Source organism: Cupressus sempervirens, chromosome 5 (genome assembly GCF_028749045.1).
Source record: "Cupressus sempervirens isolate cs-2001-9-10 chromosome 5, ASM2874904v1, whole genome shotgun sequence".
NCBI classification, from domain to species: Eukaryota; Viridiplantae; Streptophyta; class Pinopsida; order Cupressales; family Cupressaceae; genus Cupressus; species Cupressus sempervirens.
Window position 1 is genome coordinate 503,054,591 of NC_143122.1, and position 13,004 is coordinate 503,067,594.

At 36.6% G+C, this 13,004-nt stretch overlaps 1 protein-coding gene across 1 annotated transcript; it reads left to right on the forward strand.

The window, feature by feature from the left end:
* Positions 1-10,268: 10,268 nt before the first annotated feature.
* Positions 10,269-10,703, forward strand: LOC149556920 (uncharacterized). Its single transcript, XM_089830041.1, has one exon. It carries the CDS (start codon positions 10,269-10,271, stop codon positions 10,701-10,703), a length of 435 nt encoding a protein of 144 aa, XP_089686167.1.
* The last annotated feature ends 2,301 nt before the right edge of the window (positions 10,704-13,004 follow it).

A 13,004-nucleotide genomic window follows, 5' to 3' on the forward strand; every position in this document is an offset into this window, starting at 1 on the left:
TTGAAGGGTATTGGAACGATGGAGGAATCATGGATGAAGTAGCTTGAGGTTTAGATGTATGAGGTGGTAGAAGAGATTTGGAAAAAAGTGGAGTGGAAGGCTTTGGAATAATTTTAGGAAGATTTTTGGAAGAAGATGGAATGGAAGCCTTTGGAAGCTTGAATGTCAACTTTGAAATATTTTCAATATTCAAGTCTTTTAAAAGAGACTTGGGAATCCACATAGCTTTAGATTTTCCTCGTTTTTTGGGTGCTTGAGAGTGCATTTGTATAATGATAGATTTAGGAACCCATATTTTCTTTGGTTTAGCTCTTTGAGTAGTGGACCTTTGCAGTCTCTTTTGTGCATTCTCCTTCTTAGCATTCACATGTCGATTAGATGGGACATAGTGATCTTTCTTTTTCAATGGATTCTTATGTTTATTCTCACTTCCAAATGTTAGGATAAACTACGGACAAAAATAAAAACTACATGCAAATATAACCAATAACAGAAAAAATAATAATAGATCACACAGAAATGAACACAAGGCACCAAGATTTAACGTGGTTCACCCAATCCCTGGGCTACGTCCACCAAATAGCAAGTCTGATCTTATTACAATCCAGTGATTACAACCTGATTACAATCTGTAATCCCTTACAGCTCAATACCACCGCAAGAACCAATTTTGCATCACAACATTATGAAAAATACCCAACCCTAAGCCCTTTTATACAAGTATTAAACCGCTTTAGGGTTTTAACATGTCGACCATATGTCGGTCATAATATGTCAGCTACCATGTCGGCCATACTATTTATGAAGTATGTACAGTACTTTCCTGATCAGTCACCACAATCTAACAATCTCCCACTTGGGGACTGATCAAGCTCCACACTAAACAAAAATCTCCCACTTGGAGACTAATCCTGTAGCAATACCACTACCACATGGGGCTCCCACTGGATCAAACCATCCTGGACTCTACTGTTCTTTTATTCATGTTCAGTCTAAAAGACTAACCGAAGCTGAAGAGGAGTTCAGCTTCTCCCTTGTTACTTACCACATTTGCCTCCTTGTCTCCATCTGATTTATCTCCTTCATTTTTCTTTCGATTCCAGTAATCTTTCTTTTTGTGCCCTGGTTTCCCACAGTACCAGCAATCATTTGGTCCTCTTGATTAAGACCTCCTCCCCTTTGACTTTCCTATTGATTTCCCATGATTTCTAGAGTTACTTCCTCTTTCAGTCATTCTGCCCCTACTTTGTGCATTTAAAGCACTTCCTGATGTAGATCCACCTGAGGATTTTCTATGAGTTTCCTCACTTAATATAATACCGATCACATCATCATATTTTAGGGTACTAGATCCAGGAACAGAATTACTCACCGCCATTACCAAGCCATTCCAACTTTCAGGCAAAGAACACAAAATCAAGAGAGCCCTAATTTCTTCATCAAAATTGATACCCACAGAAGATAATTGACTAGTAATAGTATTAAACTCATTTAAATGATCTACAACAGATCCACCTTCTACCATTTTCATATTAAATAAATGCTTCATGAGAAATACCTTATTTGAAGCGGAGGGCTTTTCATACAGTGTCGCTAGGGTTTTCATCAAATCTTCTGTTGTCTTTGCTTTTGTAATATTAAATGCCACCGATGGTGCCAAGCATAAATGAATTCTTCTGAGTGCCTTTCTGTCCAAAAGATCCCATTCAGCCTCTGACATAGTTCCCTGATTCTTGGCTTTTCCTTCCAACGGCTTCCATAAATCCTTCTGATATAAATAGTCTTCCATTTGCATCTTCCATAACTGGAAGTTCTGCCCATTAACCTGTCAACCCTCAACTTACCCTCATCTGCCATTGCTTCCACTCAACTGTGAGACTCCCACTTAACCGTGAGACTTTCTTGCAGAGGATAACTGAAAGACAACCTTGCTCTGATACCACTTGTTAGGATAAACTATGGACAGAAATAAAAACTACATGCAAATATAACCAATAACAGAAAAAAAAAATAATAGATCACACAGAAATGAACACAAGGCACCAAGATTTAACGTGGTTCACCCAATCCCTAGGCTATGTCCACCAAATAGCAAGTCTGATCTTATTACAATCCAGTGATTACAACCTGATTACAATCCGTAATCCCTTACAGCTCAATACCGCCGCAAGAACCAATTTTGCATCACAACATTATGAAAAATACCCAACCCTAAGCCCTTTTATACAAGTATTAAATTGCTTTAGGGTTTTAACATGTCGGCCATATGTCGGCCATAATATGTCAGCTACCATGTCAGCCATACTATAATATGTCGGCCATACTATTTATGAAGTATGTACAGTACTTTCCTGATCAGTCACCACAATCTAAAACTAAAGGACTTGGGATTTGTGGATGAATAAGGCTGATATGACTGGTTTAGATGGATAGATGGGTGAAAAGTCATCAAGGATGAGTGTCTTTGTTGATCTTGAGGTATTATAGGAGAGCTAGGGAATGAGCTAGGAGTGAATGTAGGAGATGAAGGAACATAAGGTCCCAATATAGATGGAAGGTTTGAAGACTTTAGCTTTGATGGATGAGGACCAAGGATAGACTTAGGACATGCAAATGGATAGTGAAAAGGGATATCAACATCTTTAGATTGAGCAACATAGTCAAAGCCATCAATAGACTCTTGAGTAGCTTTGATAGGAACAACATTTTTAATAGGAGCACTTGAAGCTTGAGCACAATTTTGAAGTGGATATGCAGAAGTAGAACATGAGGGGATGCTTTGATCTTGACAAGTAGCTTTGGATAGCATAGGAAGAGAAATTTTCTCATAATTTTCAGTAAGCTCAAGGGAGATGATGGAAGTGGTATCTTCGTCATACTTCAAGGATGGAAAAGACATAGGATATGGAGGGGAAAAATCTTGAAAGAGATGAATAGGCACTTGATCTTGATCTTTCTTGACATTTATAGCTTTTTCTTTTTGAGAGTCCTCTTGACATGGAGCCACTCCTAAGGACAAGGGAGAATGAAGAGTGAATGGAGTAGTGCTTGGATTAGGCATAGTAGTGCATGAAGGTTGAGGATGTTTAGGATTAGTAGCATGGAAAATGTTTGCAACCAAGTGAAGGTTAGCTTGAGTTTCTTTTAGAGGTAGCCCTTGAGGATACACGTAGTCAATGTGGAAAGCATTATGTTCTTTATTTGATGGAGGCATGTTGGAAAGCTTTGAAGTGTTGGGACATGTATGAGTGTTGGAAGAAGTGGAAGATGTAATAGAGCTACTACTAGACATAGGTTCATTAATGTAATCTTGCTCAAGAAAAGTATCCTCATCGCATGAATCATTAGAGGTATCAATAATTCCATTATCAATAAGATCTTGGATTATATGTTTTAGCTCAATGCAATCTGAAGTACTATGCTCATTATGTTGATGATAAGCACAATAGATATCCAAGAATGGGTTTCCATATGAGCTAGACTTTGGTAACATGATGATCTTATTGCCAAGAAGTTTTCTCAAAATGTCATCATAAGAATTTCCCAAGAGAGTAAAATTTCTCTCAAAAGTATGTCTACAGTTCTTTGGTTGTTTCTCAAGTGAATAGAATGCATCCATGTCTTCATTATTTTCTTGGTCAAAGATAGGTTTATCATGATATTTTAGCATAGGCTCAAAGGAGGTATCACTTGCTTGTTCTCTAAAGAGGTCTTTAGATCTAGAAGATGAAGACATTTGATGTCTTGAAGTAGAGCATGTAGACCTAGAAGAAGAGGATGACCTCAAATAAGATGACTTACATGCATATAAAGACCTTAAGGAAGATTCATGTAACAATGTAATCTTCTCCTCCAACCTTTTCTCAAGTTTAGACTTCATTTCCATCATGCGCTTAGAGAGATGAAGGTAAGAAAGATCATTTGTCTCTTCTAGTTCTTTGTATTGTGCATATATATCTTGAAACTCTTTAGTGACATGGAGGATATGATGATCATCTAGATTCAGTTGAAGTTTGGTAGAAAAAGGTTTAGATCCCATAGTTTTAGATGCAAAGCCAAGCATAAAAGAGCCTACAAGATAACTTGATGTTGAAACTATAGGAGGTAGAGTGTTCACTTGCCAAGATAGTAGAGAGAGATTAAAGCAACTTTTCAAACAATATGTCCAAGAAACTTACAACATGAATGACTCAAGTCAATAGGTAGGCAAGATGCCCAAATAGCCAAATAGATAGAGCAAGCAGGGTGACAAGTGAACAAATCTCCAACCCAAGAGTGTAGTCAAGAAATCAAGGCAACCATTTCAGCAAAAAGATAACTAGCAAGTGGACATAGATCATGAAGATAGAAAGACTAAGAGTGCTAAGACCAAAGAGCCACTTTAAGCATGTTCAAAAACTAGAGACATAGCAAATCAAAGTCAAATGATGAGACTCCCCTTAGCAAGCAACACAAGAAAAATGTTAAGATGGTGGGCACCAAAAATGTACACTTGATTTGTGTCACACTCTAAACCATTCTATCCAAATGATTCCATGAGTTCAGAATGCTTGGATGTCGGCTTAGAGCTCCCTATCCACGGAGTGCAAGAAGTTAGTTTTCAAGCATGAAGGCTCTTAGCCAAGCCTTAGAAATGTACTTCTTGCTAGTAAACCATGCAATGGGAGGTTCTTTGAGACAAGAGCAAGAGTGCCAATATCTTCAAGGAATCCCTCAAGAATGCAATGCAAGTATGGAAACTAAGCTAAGATGATAATGTAAAATGCAGCTATGCTAAGCATGAATGAGAGTATTACAAAACCAAATATTTAAACTATGTGAGATTATTGCAAGAAATCAAAGCTAAACTAAAATGCAACTATGCTAAGAATGCCATATGATCTTATGCTAATATGATGGAATGAGAGAATGAGACAAGAAATGAGAAGTTCTCCACAAAGCTCCAAAGAAACCTATTAGAAAACCTGCAGCATGACAATATTCAAAAGATGGATGGATTTGAGGGGGAAAGCTCTCTCCCTTTTAAAGATGTACGGATGGTGGAGATCAAGATGAAGATGGTGGATGATCAACGGTGGAATTAAAAAAGAGGAGTGATCCATGTGCACACACAAGTCAACCAATAGAATATAAGTTGACTTGTCATATAAGACAAAAGTCACAAAGCTTTTTCTTTTAATTGCAAAATAGAAAAAGGACTTTATGTGTGCACTTTAAGTGGGTTAGAAGAATGGGGTCTTTTATTCAATTAAAAGGGGACATGTTCTTTTAATCAAATAATGAACTTAGGATAGCATAGTAAAACTATAGGTTATAATCAAATAAATTGATTATTAGCAATTTGGTCTAGGTAAATGATTAAATTAATTTAGCCAAAATGTTGAGAAGGGGGCTAATAGTCTAGATGACCATTTTTAGGTGATTAAATGGAGCAGCTCACAACCATAAAGCATGCACCACAAGAAAAAATGATGGATTTTAATAACCGGTTTCAAAGGACCTAGACTAGAATACCCAATATGGTAAGACCTTTAGCAGATCATGCTTTTCTTTATTATTTGAGAAGCTTAAATAGCGATATTTCAGTAATGATTCAGTCTATGGAAGGTGTTTCGTTGCCTCAAGCTTATGATATTGCTATTAGAGCTAAGAATAGTCTTATCCAAGCTAGTAAAATAGCCCCTAGGCCTCCAATGCCCATTTTTTTGGACATTCAGTCAAATATACCATTACTAATTTCTCTATTTAACCCATTACCTTCTATTCCCGGTCAAGAAATTACCATGGCAGGTCCTTCAAATACCACAGGCCCTTCTCCACAGGTATGAGAGATTAAGAATAGATAGCTCAAAATTGAAAATATGATGCAAACCTTTAGTAATGAGCTGGTTAATCTGAAAAAGCAACAATTTCAGCCTAGGCTATCTTACCAACAGCAGACTCCAACTGTAAATCTACCTTATCAGTAGCAAAATCAAAGCCAGCCTCAAGGAAATAGATCACCATTTCAAGGTAATATGATTGGTTATAGGAAAAATATTAATCAAAGACCTTTCCGGCCATATAATCCAGTTCCTCTTAATTCTGCGAATCCAGTTAGAGACATAGTGCCCATGCAGAATAATCTTGCAGTGGACTTTGAGTGGTGTTATCCCTGTAATGACCCTCACAATTAGGCTCCATGCACAAATGGAGTTATAAATCATGCATTAATGGTGCAAAATACAGTAGTAGGATAGCAAAATGTCATAAATGATGCACCTAAACAGCAACATGATATACCGACTCCTGAGACTACTTTCCTCAACTGGCAGAGAGATGAGTTTTGCGTAGTCAATAATGACTCATCAATATCAACAAATACTCGAGCTAAGAAAAGAGCTCTTGAAGTAGACCAAACAAAAAATAAGGGTAAGGCAACTAATACAGTTGAGCCATCATCAAGTGCTACAAACATGGTGGGAGACATGCACGTCCCTGTCACTAAGAAAACCGTTCATAAAGCAGCAGAACATGTTGCTGCTAAGATACATTAGAAATCATAGTTTGCTATGTCATTCAACATAGTGGAGAATATGAAGAAAATGAACATGTCTATGTCAATGTGGGAGACTTTGGCTATTCCTGGTCAAACAGATATCCTACAAAAGGCTCTATTGTATGAAGCAAATACCACAAAGGTGATTAATGAACCAACCAAGGCGGTGTTAACCAATGCTGATGAAAAGAAGGATGATAGTGAGAAAACTACCAAGGAATTAAGTAAGGTAATAAAGCCACCTCCTTTCTACCTTTCCTTGATCATTGGTGATAAGTTATTCCATAATTGTATGGTAGATAGTGGAGCCACAAGCTCGGTAATGCCAAAAAAGATAGTTGACCAGTTAGGACTAAAATACCAGCCTATTGAAAAGGGTGTTGTTCAACTGGATGGGATGTCTGTAGGTACTATAGGCATGATTAAAGATGAAAGTGTCACCCTTCATGCCTATCCTAATTTTTCCATTCAGCAAGATATATATGTCATAGAGTTACCCCCATATTTTTCTATCTGCTTGTCTAGGGATTTCACAGCAAAGATCAGTGGTTATTTATTATCTGATTGGTCTCATATGCTTTTTAGGACTAGATATGGCACTAAAGTAACCATTAAATCTGATTTTCTTGCAAAAAATCATATAGAACCTTATACACCCAGTGCTTTCAATGCAAATCTACTTGTATTTAATGAAGAGGGGTGTCATACAGCAGCTGAAAATTGAACCCAACTAGATAATGTCCTAGATATTCTTCTTGATGAATGGGCCTCTAGTCAAACCTTTGAAAATCAATTTTATCATGTGACAAGTGCTGACTTAGGGACCTAAATTATCCATGAAAAAAATGAAGTCATTCCAGCTTTGGTCAAACTGGAAAGTCAGTCAGCAAAGTCCAAAGATCAGTTATGGAGCATGGTTTTTGATGGTTTGAGAGGTAGACAAGGTGCTGGTGGGGGTGTTATGTTGATTTCACCTGATAATGAGAAATATTATGCCACTTTCAGATTTTATTTTTCTTGTACCAACAATACAGCAGAGTATGAAGGATTAATCCAAGGGTTAGAATGGGCAAGAAAACATGGCATTAAGTGTTTAAAGGTATACGGTGATAATGAATTAGTAGTAAACCAAATCAGATGTCTGAATGTTGTAAAGAATTATATTTTGAAATCTTATAGACATCATGTTTGGGATTTACTTGAACATTTTGATGCATTTAACATATTGGCTATTCCTAGAAACAAAAATCAGCATGCTGATAGGCTAGCAGCTATAGGAGCCCAATATGATATTGTTAGCAGCGTGTCTGCACATACTAATCAGCAACATATCAAAATCATTACCAGACCTTCAGTTCCTGATAATGATACTAATTGGCAAGTTTTTGACAGTGATGAACAAATTTTACAATTTTTGCTGGAAGAAGATGTTTTTGCTAATTCTAATCAGCAGAGGTATAAGGATCAGTATGGTGACCAGGTGATCCAGTTAAAAAACAACAAGTTTCCAAAGGGTTTAGTAACGCTAGAGAGCATTTTTAATTCAGATGATCAGCTCAAATTTGGAAAGGCTAACTTGCTAGTTATAGAAAATTGGTATGCAGACCTAGAAATTGCACTGGGTAAATGTTTTAAATTTGGTAAAGTTAACTTAGCTGAAGAAAAAGAAGATTTTCTTCATTTGTTTCAAGAATTCAGCGATGTGTTCGCTTGGCAGTATAGTGACTTAAAAGGATTTAACCTGAAATTGGCATAGCACACAATAGAGCTGGAACCATCAACGAAACTAGTGCGGAAAAAGAAAAGGCCAATTAATCCTAAGTTGGAATTGTTGATGCAAAAGGAGGTTTTCAGGCTAATTGAAAGTAAGATAATTTTTCCAATTAAGCACACGAGTTGGGTTGCTAACCTAGTTCCAGTAAGGAAGAAGAATGGGGAGTTACGGCTATGTATCAATTTTAGAGACTTGAATAGAGTCTCATTAAAAGATAGGCACCCACTTCCATCCATGGAGCAAATATTACAGTGTGTGTCAAGGGCTGAGAGGTTTTCTTTATTGGATGGTTATTCGGGTTATAACCAAATCTTGGTCAAGGAAGAGGACCAATATAAAACAGCGTTTACAACAAAATGGGGAACCATGGTGTACAAAAGGATGCCATTTGGATTGTCCAACACTGGAGCCACATTTCAAAAAGCCATGGAGATGGCTTTCAGCAATTTGATGTACAAATTTGTTTTGATGTATTTAGATGATGTTACAGTTTACTCACAGAAAATAGTAGATCACATAGATCATTTAAGGCAAATTTTTGAGCATTGTAGAGAGTTCAGCATCTCCTTAAACCCCAAAAAGAGTATATTTTCTATACATGAGGGAAATTTACTTGGATATGTTGTATCTAAGTCAGCTATCATAGTGGACCCTGAATGAGTTGCAATAATTTTGGAGCTACCTTTACCATAGCACAAGAAAGGCCTTCAAAGTTTCATTGGCCATATCAATTTCATGCAAAGGTTTATGCCTGATATTGTAGCTTTTCTCAAGCCTTTAATAGCTATGCTTAAAAAGAATGCAGTTTTCACATGGACAAAGGAAGCCAAAGATAATTTTCAGGCCATCAAAAATGCATTAGCATCAGCACCTGTTCTAATCAATCTTGATTTTAGTAAGGATTTCATTCTTTATGCTTATGGTGGTTATGATGTGATTTCAGCCATGTTGGTACAGCAAAATGTAGAGGGATTGGAACAACCAACTACATTTTTCAGCAAAGGACTAGAGGATTATGAACAACATTATAGCTTTGTTGAAAAAAATGTCCTTGCTATTGTGAAGAGTCTTAAAAAATTTAGACACTTGCTGACACATAACAAAGTCATTTTACGTGTCATGCATCCAAGTGTTAAGGAATTCCTCTTAAGTAAAGATCTGAATGAGAAGAGAACTAGCTAGATCACATGCATCATGGAGTATGACATCGACATTTAGATCACTAATCTAGTTAGAGGAAAGGGCATGTGTGAGAAAATTGCAGATAAGGATATTTTAGAACTTGAGAAGCAAGCAAATACAGTTTTGTTGATCGGAGCAGTTGGCAATGCTGATAGGCCAGCAAGCTAGTTACAAGATATGATGCATTTTTTAAAAACCATTCAATGCCCAGCTACCTTAGATAGAGCAAAGCAAAGATATTATCGCTTGCAATCAGTCCCTTTTGTGTTAATTAATGACATTCTATATCAAAAATATTTCAATGGAGTCCTTCTCAGGTGTGTGGATTCAGATCAGACTGCTCAAATATTGCATGAGTTTCATGATGGTCATTCAGGAGGGCACTTTTCTCCAAGGACTACAGCTTATAAGATTCTAAGAGCAGGCTATTACTGGCCTAATTTGTTCAAAGATTGTCATGCACATGTTAGAAAATGCGCCAAATGCGTTATGTTTGCGATAAAAGAAAGGCCGCCAACTTTTCCTTTGCAGCCAATTAAAACAGAATAGCCCTTTCAGAAGTGGGGAGTTGATTTTATAGGGCCCATTAGCCCTCCATCCAGTGTAGGTCATAAGTGGATTATTACGACCACTGATTATTTCACGCGCTGGACTGAAGTAGCAGTGTTAAAGGATGCAAATGAGACAGCAGTCCTAAATTTTTATGATGATATTGTGAATAGGTTTGGAGTACCTGATTCTATTATTTTTGATAATGCGCTTGCTTTCATTGGAATGAAAGTCACTAATTGGGCCTTTAATCATGGGATTTATCTTAGCACCAGCTCAAATTATTACCCACAAGGTAATGGATTGGCTAAATCTTCAAATAAGAATCTTATAAGGATTATCAAGCGCAACTTACAAGAGAACAAGAGATATTGCCATTCAAAGCTAAAGGCTGCCTTATGGGTTGACAGGATTACTCCAAATCAAGTTACTGGAAACTTGCCTTATAGGCTGGTGTATGGGAAAGAAGCCAGATTATCCATTGAGACAGAATTACCCACACTTGACCTTGCTACATGGCTAGTTTTGTTTGAGGAAGGTGACCCTATTTTAGTGTGGTGCACCCAGCTAATGGAGTTGGAGGAAACAAGGAAAAAAGCCATGGAAACCATGGAGTATCAACAAATTCAAATCAAGAAGAGCTTTGACAGAAGAGCTTGAGCTTGGGAGTTCCATGTTGGTGACATGGTACTGAAGTGGGATGTTTTGAAGAGCAAGCCAGGCCAGCACAATAAATTTGATCACATGTGGGCTGGACTGTTTTAGATTGCTGAGTGTAAATAGCATAATGCCTACTAGTTGGCTACCATGGAAGGAGATGTACTACTGATCCCTGTGAATGGGATCCACCTCAAACCATGCTTTGAGGTATGATTTTTAATCCTACCTTGTATATAATAGGTTAGTTTTTCCTGTTTTCAATAAGTGCATCTGCATTTAGTTTTGTTTTGTTTTCTATTCTATTTTGGTTTGGTAGTCTAGGTTAGTTTAGTTGTTGGTTTACATTGTTTTGCAGTCATACCCACTCATTTAATTTGCACATGCATAGATATGTGTGCTTAAATGCATGCACATATCCAACATGCACACATACACACATACATATTGCTGACACTAAAATATGTCTGGTTGTCCGCCATACATATCTGCATATGCATGCATATGTTGCATACATGCATTCATTCAAGTCCATATATCTACACATATGCCAACCAAATGGTCGACTATGATGGTGCAACGTCTAAAGTTGATACTTGAGTTTTGACCCTACATACCCATCAATTTAATAAGGATTTCCAGTCTTATTAAATTCATGAACATACATTAAAAACTAAACCAGCAACTTTAGAAGTCACTTTGTGTTAGGTTTAGGTGCTAGGATTGCGTAATCAGACTCTATGCCCAAATAATAAGGACAATTTAATCACTGGTCAAATGTCAAGCAAGTAGACATACAACAGAAGTCACCAAAAATGTCACTTAATTTTTTGCACGTGTAAAAATTTAAGCATGCATGCAATGAAAGTAGAATTTCTTTTTTCATTTCATTTAAACAAATAGAAATGTCTTTGTATTTATTTACTTTCAAATATACAATGATGTTTTCAAACAATGAAATGAAATGATATGCTGAAAAGAAATGATCTCACACAAGCCGTGAGTATAGCTCAATGTATTAAATTTCTTTCATAAGGAAATACATGAATAGATACATATGAATGAAATAAATAAAGAGTAGAGATAACCAGTCATTAGCTATTGCTTTGACCGATTATGCACTCTTTTCCCAGCACAACGGAATCTAGCTCCAAGCTTCACATGAACTCCAGTTTGCAAAAAACATGAAAGCAACTGATGTTAGATCCCAAAGGATTCAAGCAATGACTACCTATCTCTACAACTACACATGTTCTCTATTGATGCATCTCATTATGAAAGACAAGAAAGCAAAAAGAAATAAAAGTCATTATGAGTGTCACGAGCCCGTGCTCGAACCTCACAGGACAAGATGCTACAAGATTACATCAGCTAAATAATGATTGCCATCACAATGTTGATTAAAAAATTTGGATCTATAATGCATGAAATAAAAGCTAAAAGAAGAATGCATAGTCAAATTTTATGATTGTGCTATAATGCGAACAAACTGTGCGTTCATCATATTATTGAAGTGATGTACTGTATAAGCAAAAGGAAGAAGTAACAGCTGAAAGATCATATGCAAATAAATTTCATGTAGCAAATAAGATTACTGTTATGGTTTTTCTTCAAATCAAAGATCATTCACTAAAATTGCAAAAACTCATTGTCATTTATAAAGCATTGAGAAATTCAGACAGCATGCAATGTTAATATGTTAAAACACAATTTCATCAGACAATGGTACAAAAGATAAAATAGGATGCTGGAACTTTGCCAACTAATGTAATTTTGGTGGGTCATTCAATGGGAAGATTTGTTGCTAGAGAAGTGGTTATGCACCTTAATTTAATAAAAGGTGTAGTGGAGACCATCATCACTCATTCGAGCCCACATCGATCTCCACCAATTGCATCGTAATCATCTTTTGGCCACTTCTTTTCACAAGTAAACAAAGCTCAGAGGAGTGAATATAAAATATAGAGGACAAGATTAGGTCATTGGATATCTGATTCAATACTCTCCAATGTTATAGTTATGTCCATTTCTAGTGGCATTCATGACTATCAGGTACGATCAACATTGGAGTCTCTAAAAGGAATTATTCCTCCTACACATGGATTGACAATAGGTGCTACAAGAATGAGGAATATGTGGCTATCCAAGGAGCATCAATCAATTCTATGTTGCAATCTATTGGTTATACAGGTCACCCATGCAATGCTTCATTTAGTTGACCAAACTACAGATTAACCATTTTCAAACACACAAAAGAGTCTAGCAATATTTATCTCAATTTTTTATAGTAGAATATTTCACAAG

Excerpts from the sequence above, each read along its gene's own strand:
- LOC149556920 (XM_089830041.1), top strand. The coding sequence starts at position 10,269 with ATGAAAGTCACTAATTGGGCCTTTAATCATGGGATTTATCTTAGCACC.